Consider the following 20,420-nt stretch of genomic DNA (forward strand, 5'->3'; position numbering starts at 1 on the left):
GGCCCTTATTGGCTTTCTTTTACACTAGAATTACCTTTCATTCTGTGCCAATGGCTTTATTTACTAAAAGAGGTCACAGTCAATGTGCATTAAAGGGTAACTTTGGTATTTTTCAACCTGGATTCTATTTTCCCCCCCTTTTTTTTGGTCTAAGTGACTAATGGAAACAACAAATTTTTGCAATTGGTTCAGTATTTAGGGAGAGCACTGCAGCTGTGAAACAGACTTCAGTCCAATTCCAGGGGCTTTTGTGCCCATCTAGGTACGTCGCCTAAAAGTGCATGTTTTGCCACTGACAGTCTCAGATCATTATGCTAAGTATCTGGCAACATTATGGAAAGGGTCCATACAGAAAGAGACCTTTTTGTTAAGGCATGAGATCACTTCTGTTTAACCAGAAATAGCCGTCTTATGCACTGGCTAAACCCACCAGACTTCATTTACAGAAATGATAATTTTATCATAGTAAAATACACTTCATTCTAACTTGACAGACACAAAAATAAAACTGTCTTGGTTTGTCGCTGCTCCACCAGTCACCAACTCTGGTTAATAACCCTTAAGCGTTAATACACCATGTCAGATAAATAGCTGGGAGAGGAGCAAGAGGGAGGCGAAAAGAGAAGCAGCAGGAAGAAACGGCATCTAGAACCAGAAGATTTTCACACAAAGACATGGGAAAATAGAGCCCAGGTTGAAAAATAGCACAGTTGACCCTTAAGGTGGCACCACAAATGGAAACAAATGGGAAATATTTGATCATTTTTATTTAATCAGGTGAAAACATCCAAACTCTCATTTTCAAGTTTGACTTCACCATCATTGTAAACATATTGCATCACATTCACTTGGTTAAACCCACTGACATGTTACAACCCTTTTCGCAGAGGTTCCTAGTAGGATGTGCTGAAGAACGCCTCACTATAATCATGCATCAACTTTAAAGGGATAGTTTGGGTTATTTGATGCAGGGTTGTGTGAGGCTGCTGTTGATAGTCAGTTTTTCTACCTACAGAAAATGCTGGTCAACACACCTTCAGTTTGGAAAAGCAGAGAGTGGCATCAGCACAGAAGCTCAACAATGAACTGCTGTGGACGATGACAGCATCAAAATGTATTTTAGCTGCTTAAAATGGTCCCCCTAAAAAAACCAGTATCCGGTTAAGTGTACTATATTCAGAATATTTCACTGCTTTTTCTGACCGTCATTATAGAAAAATGACAACTGGTCAAAATAACAGAAAAGATGCAGTGTTTTCAGACCTCGAATAATGCAAAGAAATCACATTCATATTCACTTTCTATCAACACAACACTAATATTTGAACTTAGGAAGAGTTTAGAAATCATTATTGGTAGCATAATCTCAATCTTTAATCACAGCAGTGTTTTTTATAATCCGATTTGGTTCAGGTGCTCACCTAAACTCATTAAGTAGAATGAGGAGGCTTGTGTTGGAATCCAACAAACACTGTCTCTTAATTTTTTCCAGAGCTGTATTTACTATTTTGTTATATACCTCAGTTCACTGTACTGTTAAGATCTGAGGCATTCATGTAAAACAAGTTACTATAGTGGTGAAGCAGTGAAAAATTAGCAGTTATGTAGTAACCCTTGTAAATATTCAGTAAGAGCCTTATGAAACAGTCTAATCTCAAAGGTTGCTGTGAAACCAAATGCAAATTTACCTGAAATGATGACAAACACAGACCCCAAATTTGGATAAATTTAAAAAAAACCTGCAGCCAGTTCAGTACAGTTTCCTCAAAGGTAGTCTCACATTACCAGGCCTGTCTCTCCACTGTGTGTGTGCTCCAAGCAAAAATTTGAAACAGCTGGAGAGTGAAACTGAAAGTTACTGGGAAAATCACTTGGCACGCAGAATGCAACACGCTAGATGAATTACATTACAACATTTGTTTGATGAGAGATTATAGAAGAAAGCTGCAATCCAAGCTCATTTTTATTTACTGGCAGTGATGCTTTTCCTAATTGCCCCCACCCCAAACCTTCAGTATGTTCTGCTTGAGCAGAGACTTTACACATAAAGGCTGAATTCATCCTACTGTCAGACGGTAGCTGACACGTCTTTTTAATGTTTCTGATTTGGGTGAAAATAAGCACTTGATGATTGAGCCAAAACTGTTGTGCACCAACAGAATATCAATGAGTAGGTGAGCAGTCTGCCAGAGTCACAGTTTAACCTGCCCTTGACACTCAGTGTTATCTCAAATCTCATTATTGCTCTTCAAAAAATGGCTGCTATCATTCTGTATGAGCTTGCTATTGCATTTGAATTCTAGTATGGAAATTGATATTCTTTTTGCAGCTGGCTTGTACAGGGTCTCTGTACCTTTTAAGTTTATTAAATCCAACCCAAATTACCCCAAAGAATAGAGGATAATTTTCCTTTCACAAAAGTTCAAATTCATCTGTCGAGGAGGTATTTACACAACACCAGTGATGTTAATTTATCAGGTAATATAAATGAATTAAGTAGGTTAGTAGTGTCATAATTCCTTGTTTCAAACAGTGAACATGATTGTAATATGTAAATTAAAGCTACTAAAAATTTTAATGTTTTATCCATTCTGGAGGGCCCTATGGACAAAAGCATTAGTGCTTCCACTGTAATAACCCTTAAGGATAACGTCAAAAATCAAATAATCTAAATCAAAATCTCCTCCTGCTTCTTTTTAAGTAGTCAACATACAACTGACTGTAATCCTCTCTGAGAAAATGTAAACACAGGCTTGTTTTGATCTGATTTCAAGGTGAATCCAACCTAGTGGCAGGCATTCAGGACAACAACAATATAGCAACAGCCAGTCTTCTTGCTTTTGGTCTTGTTAATGTATGTAGCTCATATAGTCATCAGTGATAAATTGAGACTGTTTCATAACCTGTTAAAAACTCTTTGTAGTAGCTTTAATTTATATTGTAACAGTGCCTTGCAGGTAGAAGGTTTGTTCTGTTATTGAACAGTCTATCTAATAACTTATTCTCCTCTTTCCCCCCAGCGAGGAGGATGGGGAGCACGAGAATAAAAATATCTGGTACTACAGCACCAAGGCTCAGCTGGAGGAGCTTGTGGAGTGCCTGGATAAGGAGTACTGGGAGATGGACCTCTGTGCCACCCTGGAGGAGATGAAGGAAGAAGTGCAAGCTCACATGGACATCACAGAGGACCTCACCAACAAAGCCCGAGGAAACAATAAAGCCTACCTCACTGCTGTCAACGGTACAGATTTGATTTTGTCTTTGCTCCCCAAAATAGACACATTTCAACCTGGTAGTAGTGTAATCTCATTCTGGTACTTGTGTGTAGGATTTTCTTTTGAGCAGCATTTGGGGAAATCATTGATCTGACAGTTAATGTGTGACTTGAGCTGTGAAGTAAATGTACCTCTCTGATTGTCTCCTGCAGGCTCACATTCACACAGTCTATGTAAGTTTCAGGTAACATAGTTCTTCCCCTCAGGCGGCAGTGTGTTGCTAGAATGACAGTTGAGTCAAAAATGTTAGGTGCTGCCTTTTCTTCCTGCTCTTACACGCTTTGTCAGAAAAGTAACAGTTTTCCCCACTTCTCCCTCCCCGAGTGTTTAGAAGACCTTTGATTAGTACGCCAGCGGTTTCCTTTTCTGTTTGACAGGCTGACATATAACAGTTTTCCTGTGTTTGTCACTAAACTGCCCATAGGGGCTCTATATTTTTGGGGGGAACGCACCTCTGACATTATGTCAAAAACTAGAGATGTGAAAGGGTATTCTGCAGACTAAAATGCTTTAGTAAAGCTATTGCAATGTTTGTGGCGTCTTTTTATAATTTTAATCATTTCCATAGTAAGTGATTTATGGGTGTTGCTGGTATATTCATCCATTGAAAGCCCACTTCTGCAGCACTGTGTGTTTCTTCCTTTAAGCTCGCTGGGACACAACTGTTTTTGTACTAGTGAAGACTGTAGTTATGAAACATGGTTCTCTGGAGATTTTGGCCACTTGAGGATCTTGGATCTGTGTGGATAGGAACAGGAGTTACAGACTCTAGATATGCAGGCATCTAAGTTCATACTATCACTATGTTATATCTCTTAATTTATATATAACTGGTTAGATTAACTAGGTGTAGGTGATGTTTTGTCACAGGAATGTGTTGGGCTCCAGTTGCCTGATTAGGATGCTTGCTTTAAGTAGTTTTTGTAGAGCTGAATCAATTTTAGCAGCAACTATTTTGATAAGCGCTAATCGCTTTATTCATTCTTCAATTAAAAATATCTTCTTAAATGTGAGCATTTGCAGCTCTTTTGATCATGTATATAAAGTAGACTGAATATCTTTGTGTTTTGGACTGATGGTCAGATAAAAACAAGGAATTTGAAGACATCGCCATGGGCTCTGGGAAATTATAATAGACACTACACAATTTTTGACACTTTATACACAAAAGGATTCATGATTAATAGGAAGATTAAAGAACACTGAATAGAATTGTTAGTTGCAGTTCTTTTAAATCAAAGCAAGTGACTCACATTGAAACTTATGGAATGATGAATGTTATTATACTTAACAATATTTTCATGTTTTTGCCCTGGTAACTAATTAGTATGATGCCCTATGGACTGTTTTTTTGGCAATACTTTAACTTAAAGTTTAAATAAAATTCTATATTTTTCTATATACTGTTCTCACTTGTGGACAAACAAAGTGTTTTACTATGTTGTGATCTTGCTCTGTCCTAAAAAACAGTTGCTCAAGACAAAGCATTTGCATGTGTTTAGATGTTGCCATGTAATGCAGAAACGCTGCCTTTTTTATTTTTAAGAAAAGAACATGTTTCCTTTTGTTTGTAGATGTGGTCATGGAGCGTTTGAAGATCAGGCAGGAGGCACAGGAAGCAAAGAGTCGAGCAGCAGAGGCAAAGCAGGAAGCAGAAACAGGCTCTGTAAAGACAGCGGAGGATAAGCTCAACTCGCAGCTCGACAATGGAGAGCACAAAGACACCGAGCTGAAGGGTAATTCACAAGGTAAAGGTTAACTTCATATCCAGTATACTCTTTTCTAATTCTCTCCTAAACAGAAGACCCAGTAGCACCGGTAGCAGCAAGTGTGGTTTTCCCACATGTGCAAAGTGAAGCTCTAACTATTGAGAGGTTGAGCTCTACTTGAGTTGCTGTTAAACAATATTATGACTTTGCTGATGCTGTTCGACCCTGTGTATGTATGTCAAACCACAGTAGCCGCGGTTCCCCCTGCTGCAGATGAGAGCTCTGTGTCCGATCCTAACCCCGGCTCAGCCACTCGGGAAGCAGCCGCGCCTAAAACTGAGTCTCTTGACCCCAACACAGAAACACAGCCTGCTTGCTCTGGGAGTCAGGAGAGTGGAGAGTCCCCTGCGTTGGCAAAGCAGGAAAGGACAGGTACTCGGAGAATGCGATTGACTCATGTTCGCTCTGGTGTCCAGCTACCAGAGAGCCATTCAACTCATCCTTCCACTTCATACCCTGCTGCTGGGCTGCACATCCATCTTCATCTGTCTGCTTGTCTCTGCTGGTTGCTGCTAACCATTCCCTGTCATTTTGCCCTGACCATTTGCCTCGCTGGGTGCAACGGTGGCGAGGCTACTTTCATTTCTTTCTTGTCTCTGTACATTTGCGATGTTACAGTCTGGTCTCCATTTGTTTCAGAGACTTAAAACTAAATCTGTTTTAAGGTAGTTTTGAAAGCCAGTCATCGTTTCTGCTAATTGGACTTGGGGAGGTGTTCCATGGTTTGTTTTTGGATAAATTGTAATGAACACAGTGTCTGCCATCCCTGGCAAACCTGGCAAAAATATGGAGGTGATTGTAGGTACGCCAGTGCTTTGAATTTATTTTCTCTTTTCTTATACCTCTGCCATGTCTGCAAGGGTTTGGATATCTCTCCAAAATTCTGACTATGACTTGCATAGTAAACATATGATGCTAAAACCCCGCGGGAACAGCCACATTTGTCTGTCAAATACGGCTTTGCTAGTGTCAGTTTGCTTTCATTCAGACAGCTTCTGCTTATTGTGTTGGCTGGCTGCTGTTTAATGGAGCACCTGTGTTTTCTGCTTCTTTTTTTCTTTTTTTACATGGCTTCAAACAGCGTACAGTGGATCTCTGACCATCTTCTATTACACAGTCCCCAGCAGAAATTCAGCTTCTAGCAATGGTACCTGCTGTGAACAAGGACTTTGTATCTGGACATAAATAACATTACAGACAAACACACTTTTAGCTGTGGCCTTAAAGTCCTCCTTTCTTTGAGTAGCTCGACCAAAACACTGTAGCTCTCAACAATCATGCAGCACTGGAGTGACCACAATTAGCCCGATCCTTTTCAAACATCATCTCTTCATTATCTTCAGTAAACGTAGAATTAGATGGCGAGAAGATATTTTCTCCTCCAACTTAATTGTTCCTGAGGGACCCTAAGCAGTTGCAGACCATTTTCTGCCTTTTGTCTTGTCTTGACCTGCTCTAAGCATGACACTTAGTTGTTGCAATCTAAATGTTCCATTTATTTTTTGGTGCATTCGTTTCTTGTCTTGTGTTTTATGTTTACTCCTGTGCTCATGGTCTTGAAAAGCACACTTTTGGCACGGTGTTAGACGGTCGGCGTCCCCTGGCAGCAGATAGCACGCCACGTCTGTCACAACCAGCTCCTTATTCTCATTCCAATTTATGGGCATTTGGGTGGGTTCCTGTTGCTCAGACAAAAGGCTCTCTGCCTGGAAGCCCCACCTGCTACCTCGTCAACAAAGAGCCGCATATATATGCAGGACTCTCTCCTCTAACAACTCAAAGGCAGAGCTGGTGTCTTAATTTGGCGTTGCAGCAAGTGCACAGCTTGTTCTGGATTTGTGTGGCTTTTCCTGCCTAGCTGGACTGATGAAGCGCTTAATTGTCCACTGAAGTTTCTTTTTTTGAATAGTTTGTTGGTCATATGCAAATTTCAGGTCTTAAGACCATTGAGCAAGGTCTGGCTGAGCTATATTGGGAAATTCCTAAATGCAGAAGTTGTGTTTTTTTTCAAATCATTGTAATTTGTTTTGTTTACACAGCTGCCATCTTTGCTTAAACCATGTTGCTTGTAATTAGTGTTAGTCGGTTTCGCTCTGTCCATCCCCAGTACTTGCTTTCATGCTTGTGCTCAGTCTTTCCTACCTTTTTTTTTCAGATGAGGATGGAAAAGCAGAATCTACCAGTGAAGACAAGCAACCCGACGTGTCTCAGGCACAAATCCAAGATCGGTCTCAGCAGCAGTCTTCACAGCCTGAGGCGAGCAGTGGCAGCAGCCAGGTTCCTGGAAGTGGGAGCCTCAGGAAACCAGAACAGCCTGACCTGGCTGATCGGTCGTCTCAGTCCTCCTTTACCAGCCAGGATGGGACAGGTAAACATAAGCGAGGCTCGTCGGTGCCCAAAGAGCACACACCAACACGTACTTTAAAAGTTTGGTTGCATTAAATTGTCTGTCAGTGTCTATTTGAATCAGTGTAGAGTTGTTTTACACTGATGGTCTCGTCTGCTTTCTGAATGACAGATGAGTACAATGAAAGAATCAAGAGTGATAGAGGGCGAGCAGCAGGACGGGAATCGAATAACCAAACACCCAGAGGAAGCAAAGAGGTGAGGCTTGTGTGTATGCCTACAACAAAATCATTGTTTAGTGCTATAGTTATTTAAATTTTTTTGAGAGAAATCAGTTTAAAGCATCATCTGTGATCCTTAGGTAAAGTTCACATAAACACTGCATTGACTTGGCTTAAAGCTTCTACAAGGAACTTTCATATTTTGTTGATTTTGGAGACCCCTGTGGACAAAAGCGAAGATCTTTCCACTGTCATAATCACAAAATATAGTGTCAAAAATAAAATTACTGGGCGTCCCTATAGCTCAGTTGGTAGAGCGTGTGCACCATGTGTTGAGGCTATCAGTCCTCTGCAGCGGCTGCCGGTTCGATTCCCGCCTGCAGAACATTTGCTGCATGTCTTCCCTTCTCTCTCTCTCTCCGCCTTTCCTGTCATATCTCCAGCTGTCCTATCCGAATAAAGGCAAAAAGCCCAAAAAATAATCTAATAAATGAATAAATAAATAAAATAAAATTACCAAAAGAAAAATCTCTTCCTAATGGCAGGCATTAAGAATAACTATATGGAAATTAGCAATCTTCTCATGGATGGTTGTGTTAAATTACATACGTCATATAGAGGCATCGGTAATAAATTGAGACTGTTTCATAACCAGTTGAAAACCCCTTGTAGCAGCTTTAGTTATTTATTAAATTAAAAAACAGCTTTGTATAGGCATTTCACTCATGTATGTACTATGTATGTAAAGTATTGGCATCCTTTAAAACAGCTTTTATTTTTATGTTTAATATTTTCATTAAAATGAAAAATGTTCTCACTCTGTTTCAGTCATCTCCTGTACGCTTTGATGGTGATTCTTCACGTCTCAGCTTCTTCAAACGGGACCTGGCAGTGAATTTGAACAACTTATTCAAACTTGGTCAGGAGGGTAAATACAGGGTCTACCACAACCAGTACAGCACCAACGTCCTGGCCCTGAACAAGCATCAGCACCGCGAGGACCATGACAAGAGACGCCACCTCTCCCATAAGTTCAGCCTGACCACCGCGTCAGAGTTCAAGTGGAATGGCTCCATCTACGGTTCACGGAGCCTGACTGTCTCTACCCTGCGTCTCACCATCATCCAGCTGGAGACCAACGTACCCGGACCATTTATGCATCCTAACTGGGCATCGCACAGGTACCACTCAGATCAGGTTGATGTGAAATAGTTGTTAAGCAGGGGTGGATACAAACTTTTTGGTGACTTACCAAGTGCTGTCAGGCTAATAAATTACAGGAATAGTTTGACATTCAGGAAATATGTGTAGGAAGTTTCCTGTTGAGAGTCAAGAGGCCTGGCTAGCATGCCATTTTTTTTAAATGAGTACAAAACCCTGATAAAAAAAACACAATTTGGCATTTTATGTGCCACTTTACTTCTTGGACAGAGCCAGGCTAGCAGTTTTCCCCTATTTCCAGCCTTGGTGCTAAGCTAAACGGTATGGTACGGTAGTATTAATCTCCTCATCTAACTCTTGGCAAGAAATTGAATAAGTGTATTTCTTATTCTTTTAAGGATACAAATATAATTCATTTTGGTTCTTGCAAAATATGATGATGAATTTTTACTTGGTGTAAGAAATAAAAAAGCAAATCTGGTATGCAGTTGTGCTGTTTTACTGTTTGTTTTATACAGTTTGTATTTGTTTCTCAAGGACCAACTGGAATAAAGCAGTGCAGATGTGCAGCAAGGCCAGGGAATTTGCTTTGGCCTTGGCCATTTTGGAGTGTGCCATCAAACCAGTCGTCATGTTGCCAGTATGGAAAGATTCTCTTGGACACACAAGGTAAAGGAATAACTAGAATCACGAATTGTATGGCAGTCAAACAGCTGTTGGCCACACACTCTGATAGCACCTTTGCAAAGACTGAAAAGCTACTCATTTATCACACTAGTGCACTTGGTGACCAAACAAGTGGTCAACTTCTGTTTCACTGCTGCCTGTGCACTTTACATCTTGGTTATGTACTGCGCTTTCCTGCCTCAGGCTACATCGCATGACCTCCATGGAGCGGGAGGAGAAAGAGAAGGTGAAAAAGCGAGAGAAAAAACTGGAGGATGAGGAGACACTGCAACAGGCCACTTGGGTGAAGTACACCATCCCTATCAAGCACCAGGTAAAACAGCAGCGTCTTTCATCTGTCATTCAGCTCCCCCTGTGAACATAGAGGTTTTTCATCTTCTGATCTGATCTTACCAACTTTTTAATTTCAGACGTGTCCCCACAGCCCTGTCAGATGAACTCAATTATACCTTCATTAGCACCATGTTGCTGTTACAAATGTGTTCATTTGAACTGATTATAAACTAGATTATATTTAACACTGTGGACAATATTTTATTTTATACAATTGAACTGTCTGTGTTTAGATTGGTTAAGTCAGGCTTCTATTAATGTCAGAAACTTCAATAGCTAACAATTAACTGTGTATCCATCACTTTTAGCTAATTATTTACACTGTTTATCCATTTTAGCTAGATTTTTAGATCTGTTTAAGAACTGCTTTTCAATCACTGTCAGCTGCCTCCCAGGCTGCTCAAGATAATCATGTATCTCAATCATACCACCATAAAAATCATCAAATAAGTTAATTAGCTAATCCACTATTTCTCCATGTACCCCTATGGGCAGCTCCACAAATACCCTCTGGGTTATGAGTATGCTGCCACTGGTAGGGAATCCCTGACCTAGTGCACTTAAGTATACTGGTATAGTGCTGATATTGCCAAAGCCTGTGTGAGGTGGTTTTGATCTTAATATTGTGATAGAGCTTTACTGTGTCTGTAAGGCCACTTTACATTTGAACTTGTTTCTCAGTTTTAATGTATGTACATGTTCTCTTAAATGATTGTGGTTCCTCGTCTGAATACCTCATTGTTTGATGGCTCACTTGTGTGTTTTTCTATCAAGGTTTGGAAGCAGAAGGGGGAGGAATACAGAGTGACAGGGTACGGTGGCTGGAGTTGGGTCAGTAAGACTCGAGTCCCACGGTTTGTTCCAAAGCTACCAGGGAACACAAACGTAAACTACCGCAAAGAACTGGAGGGTAAGGGTTAAACTGGCCTTATTCCCTCAATATATTCTCCTGCTGCTGGCACTTTTGGCTCATGTGTTGATTTTGTTTTTTGTTTTTTTTGTTTTTTTCCACTGTCTTCATAGCAGCTAAAATGAACAAGGAAAATGCAGCAGCTTGCACAAATAAGCAGTCGATGGAAACTGAGAAGCAGACTACCCAAAACACAGCAGACAAGGACAATGAACAAGCATCCATCACTGCGTCATCTCAGAGCACTTCATCAGAGGACTGCAAACCTCAGACTTCTAAAGAAGAAGAAAACCCCACAGAGGAGCAGCAGGGAACAAAAGAAGAAGAGAAGAGAGAAGATGAAAAAATGGAGGTTGACCCCCACCCAGAAACTGCTGCTTCAAGTGAAGAGAAAGGTGAATGTTTGAAATTAAATTCTCTCTCTCTACTTTATCTTTTGCTTGATGCTGTTTGTGAACGATATATTACTACCATCCACTGACGTCTGTGACTTTTTGTTACAGATAAAGCAGAAACCAAACCCCCTTCCTACTCTTCTGCGCAGCCTGTCACTGAAGAACCAGGTCAGAAAGTTGAACAACCCAAGAAGGAGGAGGCCACCGCATCAAAGCCCTACTACGATGTTGTGAATGTCAGCGAGGGCTTCCAGCTGCGCACAGCTTATAAGAAGAAGGTCAAGCCCTCCAAACTGGATGGGCTTTTGGAGCGCCGGGTTAAACAGTTCACCTTGGAGGAGAAACAGAGACTAGAGCGGATGAGACAGGCAGCCCTGCTGGCCAAAATGGCTGCCACGAGGCCTGCTTCCACTGTTAAGACTGAAGGATCCACATTAGGCAAACAGCAGCCTCCTGTAACCCCTTGTCTAAAAGAGGAGAAGGAGGAGAGCCTTCAAGTGAAAGACCATGTGGTGAAAAAGCTCAACTTTGAACAGGAGCAGATGGAGAAAAAGGCAGACAATTTGGATGTCAAATCAGACACCACAATACCCAACCACAGCAAAGAGACAGAAGTAAATGCTGTGCAGGGGAACGGTGGAGAGGTGTTAGCTCACAAAGAAGTAAATGGAGGACCCATAGCTAGCCCCGAGCTCCAAAGTAATTGTATATCAGATTCAAAAGAAAGCAAAGAAAAAACACAGAAGCCGGAGGTGTCTCGAGTGGGAGAGAACGCTAAGAAACGTCCGTATGAGGAAATGGAACAAGGCAGCAGACAGAGCGACACAGAGAGCATGGAGGTCGACCAGAGCAAGACCAGTCCGGTGCAGGTCAATGGGAACGACGGCATCACCGCTCCTGCAGACTCAAACACAAACTCAGATCCAGCCAGTCGAGTCCAGTGTGACAGTAAAGAGCCTCAGAAAGAGCCTGTCAAGTCTCTAATGAATGGAAACATCTTGCAAAACGATGTGTCCGACTTATGTCATCCACCTCCCCTGAAAGTCCCAAAATTGGAGAACCACGTGGCAGAAAAAGGAGACACTGTCAATAAGAATGAGAACGTGGCCATGAAGAGTGAGGGCACATTTCCAGCCAAGCCTCCATCCTCAAGCCCTTCTTGCCTGAATAGTAATAGCATGGACAATAACAGTAGTAGCGAAGGTTTGAAGACCACTGCCGCAGACTCTCAGAACACCCTGCAGTCTGATGTGACATCTCAAGCAGCAAGTAGCACAGTCTCCTCTGTTACCACCACCTCCAGCACAGCCTCCACCCAGCCCAGCTCCAGAGCAGTTGTCCCTCAGAAAACCAAAATTCCAGTCGCCGACACCAAGATGGGACCCTCTGGTACAACGACAACCAGCTCCATGACAATTAGCAAAGAGTATTCTACCAGAGACCGAGTCAGCCTTCTTAGGTTCTCCAAATCCAAAAAGGCACGCTCGGGGACAGCGCTGCCGTCCTACCGCAAATTTGTCACCAAGAGCAGCAAGAAGAGCATCTTTATCCTGCCAAATGATGACCTGAAGAGGCTGGCGAGGAGGGCAAGCATCAGAGAGGTGCCCATCTTCAACTACAACGCCAAGCCCGCCCTGGATATATGGCCCTACCCTTCCCCCCGACCCACTTTTGGGATCACGTGGAGGTTTGTCACACATGTAGATCCTTTCAACACAATGTTTGGGATACTTAAATGTTACATTCAGAGCAAGTGTAAACCAGAGGTAAACCAGAATGTGTATGTAAACACACTTACTGTTGTTGGAATAAGTAGCTCATGTTTTCTTATGACTGTGTCCTGTTCAGGTACCGTCTCCAGACTGTGAAGTCGCTTGCAGGGGTCAGCCTGATGCTGAGGCTGCTGTGGGCCTGCCTGAGATGGGACGACATGGCTGTTAAGCCCTCTGCTAGTGTCGGGACTACTCGGAAAGGTGAGAAAATGCTGCACACTTCATCTTGACTTGCACTGATCTTTCACTTCCTTTGGGCATCTTCTCTGTTTGCCGTCTTACATTAGCTCCTAATTTAGTTATGTTATCTCATCTTCTGTTGCTGACAACAACGCTGGTGTCTCCACCTACCACTGCATAGATGAGTGTGTTTAGCTATACGAATAATGAAAGTTTCCATTTTAAATAATTGTGCTAATATGTTTGATTGTAACCACAGAAACCACAGAGACAGACATCACTACAACGGAGATTATAAAGCGAAGAGACGTGGGGCCTTATGGCATCCGCTCTGAATACTGCATCAGGAAGATCATCTGTCCCCTCGGAAACAGAGACACTCCCAAAGGTAATGGCTAAACATTTATATACAAACAGTGTAGTTGCAAATTTGAAATATGATCATGATCCATTGCTGGAAGTGTCTTGGCAGTGTTTCACAAGAATTATAAATAGTTTGTTTCTCTTCTCCCATGTGTAGAAACCCCCACTCCACAGAGGAAAGGCCTGCGATCAAGCGCCTTGAGGCCCAAGAAGCAGGAGCCAGCCAAGCTGACAGGGCCTATTGCTGTGGAGACATGGGTTCCTGAAGAGGAGCTAGAGCTCTGGGAAATCAGGGCCTTTGCAGAAAGGTGAGAAACACACACTGAGCCTCCTCTGGCCAAATATTATTGTTTCAGTAAATACTGAATACTTCTGATTCACTGTATTGTCACCTTTTTTTTCGGTGGTATTACAGAGTGGAGAGGGAGAAGGCACAGGGTCTCGATCCCTCCAAGACTGGCAGCACTCTGAAGACAGCAGAGGATGTCAAGGCCCATTTGGAGAATCAGCTGAAACAGGCCAGACTGGCTGCCCAGCAGGTGGGAACACTGTACACTACACACACACACACACACAAAGGTGTTATCAGTTTCTCTGGTTTAGTAAGCCCTTATTTAGGTTTAAGTAGGGCCACTCTATACTGGAAGTCAATAAACTCTCTAAAGCCCCTATTACACTGTACAAAACACCTTCTAACATCTTGTTTTTGTCAATCACCATTAATTACAAGGTCAAATGGCTCTGACTGGCAGTGATGGAAACATACAACACTGTTTCAGTGGAGACCGTAAAGGCTTGATGCCTTTGTCTGTAACTTCTGTGACACTTTTGCTCCTTTTGCAGACAAAAGTGCTGCTTGGCTTGACTCAGTTTGACTTGGTACATCAGCCCAACACAGTGCACAACAGTAGCACATTTCATTTTTGTACAATAAACGTATGTAGCTGAAAGCAAACATGAAACAGTGAAACCAAGCAGAAACAGCAACGTACAAACCAGAGATTCAGTGAGAAGCTACAAAAATACTGAGAACTGAACACACAGAGACTTTTAAAATAGCCTTTTTCTCTGGTCTGCACCCACGAGTTGAGCCTCAGCTTTCCAGCGCACATCAGAAAAAAAAAACAGGAAGCCAAAAGGGAAAGGGTTAATCACTTACTTTTAGCAGGTTTAGCTGCATTTTAAAAACCTGCATATACACACTAATTTTAGTGTTAAAACAGTATGTGTCTAAAATGTTTTCACATCTTTGTTTTAGAAACGTCTGGAGCAGCAGAGACCGAGTACGACTTCCACCACCTCCACAACAACCACCACCACCTCAGCCAGCACTCCCAGCACTCCCAGCACCCCAGCGTCCATGGGCCAGAGGACAGGTCAGGTCACACCTGGAACCAAGATGGTTCTGGCCTCCAAACTGGGCTCTCCGGTTCCCTTCCAGCAAGACAAAAACTTCCACCAGTCTTTTGCTTCCTGGGTCAAGCAGGGTCAGACCAACAACAGTTCAGGTAAGCCGGACGAAGACAAGGTTGATTTGAATTCTCTTCAGCCCATTTAATCGTGCATACCTACACCGAATGGTCTGGAGTTGTTTACCTTCTCGTCAGTCATATTCTGTTGGAGACAGATGGTCAAAATTATGTTCGTCACAAGTGTTTTTCGGTTTTTGTTTTTTTATTTTTTCATTTTTCATTCTTCTTTTTTTTGGAATTGTTGTTTGACAACCATCAGTTTGTTAGAAGTCAATCACTGGCATGACTTTCCACAACTGTTGTTCTTACATGTCAGTTTTCTACATTGACGAATGTGACTGGCTTTTGGCGCGTGGTGTCCACTTAGAATCGTGTTAAAACTATTTCTAAATTTTTTGAGTTCATGATATATTGCAGGGCTACAGGGGAGCCTGTGTATCATCAGAATTTAAACACACAGCAAAGCCATAATCCCAAATTTTCAAAATATCTGCGCAATGTTGACTCAAACCATCCAGTGGACACTGCAGCCGCACACTGACTGTCATGGTGGCCCTTATGGGTGTGCGTGACAGCGGGTGGCATGGTGTGTCTTGCAGCCTCCACCGGCTCGGTGGCCACCGGGGCTAGCAGCATCACCACCTCAGAGCAAACCTTCCAGATCGCAGGCAGCCCAGTGACTGTGGCTGGCCAAGTCCTCGCTGCCAAACTCCCGCTGCCCGCAAACAGCAAGATTGTCACGCTCAACATGCCCACCACGCAAGGAGGTAGGGAGCATGAGTGTCATCCATTTCCACTGGTTTGTGTTCACACTTGCCAAAATGGATGGAGGAGTGTCATGTGAGAGGCAAAATCTGCCTGTAATATTGGTGGTGAGCATAGATGATGCCAGTGTTTCTTTTGTATTTCTTTTGTTTTTTTAACATTAGATGGAAGAGCTTCTGTGGCCAAAAGTAGAAAAGATTTCTCTGAATTGTATATACACGGCTGTTATCCTGTGAAATGAAGCTTTTTCAGCTGCTTTAGAGATACTAGAGAATTTTTTAAACAAACGAGACATTGCAAAGATCTTCCTCACACACAGCGCATGCCTCGCCATATGTGTGCATCCTTGTCATGTTTTACTATATCTACCCAATGCATATTTGCTTCTTTCCTTACGTAACTGTTCTTACTAATAGGTGTGGTCCAGCAGAAAGTCCTGAGCATATTTCCCTCTGGCCCCCCTGCAAATCTGAGGACATACAGCACACTACATCCTACAACTGGCAACATCAACCTCAGAGCCACCACCTCTGCCTCAACCACCCAGCAACAGGTCTTTTATCTTTCACTGTGCTCTTTTTAGCCATTTACTTTATTTTTCAACTTATCTGTAGAGCTATTTATCCAACTAGATTGTTTTCATGTGAGTTGCAGATTTTTGGAGAGATGTTTGCATTCTCTCCAGTATAAAGAAACTAGAAGTACATTTGAAAAACTCAACAGCAATGTCTCTTTGCAGAAATCACATTTATTTTTACTGAGCTACACCCACTAACTTTACTACTGCGCACAAGGAGGCATACACCTATTTGTGGACGAGAGACTCATGCTCATGATAGCTCAGGATGTAAACATTTATGCCGTCCTCTAAGGCTGAGCTGTAGTCTCTCATCCGTGAGTAGATGCACGCTTCGTTCTGCGCAGTAGTACACTTGGCAGGTTTAGTGTGGTAGAAAGAAAATAGTTTGTACTCGGAACTGCTCAAGTTTTGGGATCATCTTGAATAACTAGGTCATGTATTTTCTGAAATGTATTTTTGGCACTTTGAGCACCATAATCCAAGTGCCATCTAGTTCCATTATATTCAAGAGAAGGCAGACATGTCTACAGTCAGTATCAGTAAAACTCAGTAACTTTCCCCAAACTCAGTAACTCTCACCAAAAGTATCTAGATGGTAAAAAGCACTACAGGTAAGATGAAAACATGTATTTTTGATTTGGAGGTGAACTGTCCCTTTTAAGCATGAAGACTGATGATTTTACCTTTGGCTTTGTATTACAGGTCGTCACAGCAGGAGGCCAAACACAACCTGGCGCAACAATGAGCCAGTCATCTACCCCGTCTACCTCTGTGGGCACAGCAATGGTCAGAGGACCAGCATTGGCTCAACAAGGTGCTCTGTCCAACTGATCATTTCCAGTATGCAAATTAATGTCTTTTGTGGTGCAAGGCTTACAAATAGAAAAAAATCTTACACCCTCTTCATCCCCTCTAGGCCAACCTCAGCAGGCTGTGACCCCGACGGGCCGTGTGCAGTCTGTGTCCACAGCTGTGCCTGGTTCGACACCAGTGCAGACAGCTGCAGCTCAGAGAGCAGCAGGTGCCACGCCGTCACCTCATGCAGCCACCACAGCACCTGGACAGCCACCTGCAGCTTCCTCCCAGGCCAACAGACCACAGCAGGGTCAAGTTAAACTCACCATGGCACAGCTCACACAGCTAACACAGGGTGCTCAGGTGAGGGCACATTTTCTAGTGTATTTTTCTCCATGCATCTACTTAAACAGTATTTTTAGTTTAAATTTGTCTTTGTTTTAATCTCTTCTTGAAGTCTTCAAAAGTCATCGTAACTTTGTTTGAATTGTGCGGCATAAAGAAAGTTGAGAATTGTTTCACTGTCGGTTGAAGGTGAACTTTCTTTGGTTTACACCTCTGCAGGGTGGAAACCCAGGTCTGACGGTGGTGATCCAGGGTCAGGGCCAGACCCAGGGACAGTTGCAAATCATCCCACAGGGTGTAACAGTTATCCCTGGTCCTGGTCAGCAGCTGATGCAGGCAGCCATGCCCAACGGACAGGTCCAGCGCTTCCTCTTCACTCCCATGCCCCCATCTTCATCAGCTTCAACTTCAGCAGCCACTACTGCTACCCCTACGAAGTCTGCTGTAGCTCAGACCCCTCAAAGCCAAGGTCCAACCCAAATCCAGACAGCTCCTTCAGTCCAAGGTCCTGCCCAAGTCAGGACCATTCCCTCAGCCCAAGGTCCAACCCAAGTCCACTCAACTCCTTCAGCCCAAGGTCCAGCCCAAGTCCACACAACTCCCTCAGCACTAGCTCAAACCCAAATGGCTGCCCCTGTACCCATTCAAACACACGTTGCTGCCCCAGTTGCTACACAGATGCCACGTCTAGCCCCAGCCTCAGTCCCTGTGCAAACTCAAGTTTCAGCCACTACTCCATTATCAATCCCTGCACAATCTCAGATATCCTCCCCTGTCCCTGCCCTGCCAGCCCAGGCGTCAACACAGGTTTTATCCTCCACACCAGCCTCTCTCCCCGCTGCACAGCCCCAAGTGGTAAGACCTGTGCTTGCCCCAACACAGAATGCAGTCTCAGCCATGATGCAAAACCAAGTCTCCACCCTTCCCCCAGGGTCATTCCCTACACAAACTACAGTGTCGCTACCTGTCCCAAGACAAATTGCACCTCAATCCCAGCTCCAGACACATGCCTTCAGCCCTACCCCAGCCTTAACCTCAGCCCCCATCCAGATGCATGTTACTGCTCCTGCCCCTGCTTTAGCCCCTGTCTCTGGCCCCTCTAACTCGGTCCAAATGCCTGTTTCTGCTTCTCTTCCCTCACCTGTCCAAGTTCCAACCCCTGCTCTCGCTCCAGTCTCTTCTCCTGTCATGGCTGTTGTGCCCACCCAAGTTGCTGTCCCGTCCCCGGCCAAAGCTCTAACCCAAATCCAAGCCACAGCTCCCGTTCCCCGTCATGCTGCTGTGGCCAATGCTGTTGTCACACCCGTCACAGCCACCTCTACAACACCTTCAGTGCCAGGTAAAGAACCCAAAGCAAATCCCACAAACACTAGGGATGTAACGATGTAATATCACACATACACACACAAGCAATCTCATGAATCCCCTCCACACTTACACCTGGCGGAGATAACAAACACACATCAGCACCATCCTGTTTTAGTCACTTGTCTGTACAGTGGTTAACTCTTTATAATACATTGCTTGTCTTTACTTCTCCCTCCTGTTGTAGCTCTGATAGAGCAGAGGGCAGCTCAGCCTCAGGTCTGGACTCCAGCCTCATCTCAAGTTCAGACTCCAGTTCAGCCGGCTCAGCTGGCTGCAGCTCCTGTTCAGTCATCTGCCCTGGCAACTGTACCCGCCCCCGCCTCTGCCTCTGCATCAGTCTTCACACAGTCATCCATCACTCCTCTGCCTCAAGCATCTCTTCCTCCTCAAGCTCAAGCTCAAGTACAAGTTCAGCACCCCACCGTTGTGTCCATGCAGCAAGTATCTCAGATTCCAGTCTCAGCAGTCCAGGTTCATATGAAGGGAATACCGGTCTCTTCTGTTGTTACTACTGTGAGACCTACGCAGCCTCAGCTCCAGCCCCAAACACATCCTCAACTCCAACCCCAGCGTCAAGCCCAAATCTGTGCACAGATTCAGGTCCAACAGATGCCCCACATTCAGGCTCATCTCCAAGCACAAGCCCAAAACCACCCCCAGGTCCGAGTTCAGTTTCAGCCACAAACTCAGCAACCACCACAAGCCCAAGTGCAGCCGCTCACTCAAACTCAACCTCAGGTGCAGTTTCAATCTCAAACTCCGAACCAAACCCTGCCCCAGGTCCAGGCCCCAGCCCAGGCCCAAATCCAGCCAAGGGTCCAACATCAGTACCACCCTCAGGTACAAGCTCAATTTCAAACGCAGGCTCAGACCCAACCCCAGACCCAGCAACAGCCTCAAGTCCAAACTCAAGCCCAGGTCCAGTCTCAGGCCCAAACTCAGCTACAGCCCCAGATTCAAACCCAACTCCATCCCCAGGTTCAGGTCCAGGTTCAGCCACAACCTCAGGCCCCGCAACAACCCCAGGTCCATACCCAGTCACAGGCCCAAACTCAAGTCCAGACCTCCCAGCCCCAGTTTCAAGTACAGTCACCTCAGCAGGTTCAGCAACAACTTCAGGTCCAAGCCCAACCTCAAGTCCAAGCTAAGCTCCAAGTCCAGTTCCAGCCTCAGAACCAAACTCAACTTCAAGCGCAACCTCAGCTTCAGGTCCAGTCTCCCATCAGACATCAGCTCATCACAGTTCCAGGCCTCCAGCAGCCAGTCCAGCTACTCTCAGCTCTGCCACCGCATGTCGCCGCCCAGATCCAAGCTCAGATCCAGGCACAGGCGCAGCAGCAGGGGGGCACAGTTCCCCAGCAGATCAAACTACAGCTGCCCATCCAGATCCAGCAGACAGGGGGTCAAATCCAGGCCCACCAGATCCAGAACATGGTGACCATACAGGCACCAACAAGTGTCCAGGAGCAGCTCCAGAGGATGCAGCAGCAGCAGCAGCACCAACAACAACAACAACAACAACAACAGCAGCAACAGCAACAACAGCAGCAGCAGCAGCAACAACAGCAACAACAAAAACCAAAGAAGAAGAAACACCACGAGGCTAAAAGGGAACAGAAGGAGCCAAACCTGCAGGCTGTTAGCCCTGGGGATGGTATCCAAAAACAGGTATGACTCAAAAAG

General features: G+C 44.1%; 1 protein-coding gene across 7 annotated transcripts in view; it reads left to right on the plus strand.

Moving 5' to 3' along the window:
• bptf (bromodomain PHD finger transcription factor) overlaps nucleotides 1-20,420 on the plus strand; it is a 30,037-nt gene that overhangs the window by 3,038 nt on the left and 6,579 nt on the right. For 2 of the 7 annotated variants that reach the window (XM_084744505.1, XM_084744502.1), the window contains exons 3-24: nucleotides 3,021-3,241; nucleotides 4,850-5,023; nucleotides 5,234-5,416; nucleotides 7,200-7,412; nucleotides 7,563-7,648; nucleotides 8,440-8,792; nucleotides 9,310-9,441; nucleotides 9,643-9,772; nucleotides 10,567-10,702; nucleotides 10,816-11,097; nucleotides 11,206-12,784; nucleotides 12,946-13,070; nucleotides 13,309-13,437; nucleotides 13,570-13,720; nucleotides 13,828-13,951; nucleotides 14,671-14,920; nucleotides 15,484-15,651; nucleotides 16,066-16,202; nucleotides 16,932-17,043; nucleotides 17,146-17,387; nucleotides 17,589-18,708; nucleotides 18,922-20,405. In XM_084744505.1, coding sequence (XP_084600631.1) covers nucleotides 3,021-3,241; nucleotides 4,850-5,023; nucleotides 5,234-5,416; nucleotides 7,200-7,412; nucleotides 7,563-7,648; nucleotides 8,440-8,792; nucleotides 9,310-9,441; nucleotides 9,643-9,772; nucleotides 10,567-10,702; nucleotides 10,816-11,097; nucleotides 11,206-12,784; nucleotides 12,946-13,070; nucleotides 13,309-13,437; nucleotides 13,570-13,720; nucleotides 13,828-13,951; nucleotides 14,671-14,920; nucleotides 15,484-15,651; nucleotides 16,066-16,202; nucleotides 16,932-17,043; nucleotides 17,146-17,387; nucleotides 17,589-18,708; nucleotides 18,922-20,405 — 7,531 coding nt within the window. The remainder of the gene's footprint in view (nucleotides 1-3,020; nucleotides 3,242-4,849; nucleotides 5,024-5,233; nucleotides 5,417-7,199; nucleotides 7,413-7,562; nucleotides 7,649-8,439; nucleotides 8,793-9,309; nucleotides 9,442-9,642; nucleotides 9,773-10,566; nucleotides 10,703-10,815; nucleotides 11,098-11,205; nucleotides 12,785-12,945; nucleotides 13,071-13,308; nucleotides 13,438-13,569; nucleotides 13,721-13,827; nucleotides 13,952-14,670; nucleotides 14,921-15,483; nucleotides 15,652-16,065; nucleotides 16,203-16,931; nucleotides 17,044-17,145; nucleotides 17,388-17,588; nucleotides 18,709-18,921; nucleotides 20,406-20,420) is intronic. The other 5 variants (XM_084744504.1, XM_084744503.1, XM_084744506.1 and 2 more) reach the window with 5 other exon arrangements.

Source organism: Lutjanus erythropterus, chromosome 19 (genome assembly GCF_056507025.1).
Source record: "Lutjanus erythropterus isolate fLutEry1 chromosome 19, fLutEry1.hap2, whole genome shotgun sequence".
Lineage (NCBI taxonomy): Eukaryota > Metazoa > Chordata > Actinopteri > Lutjaniformes > Lutjanidae > Lutjanus > Lutjanus erythropterus.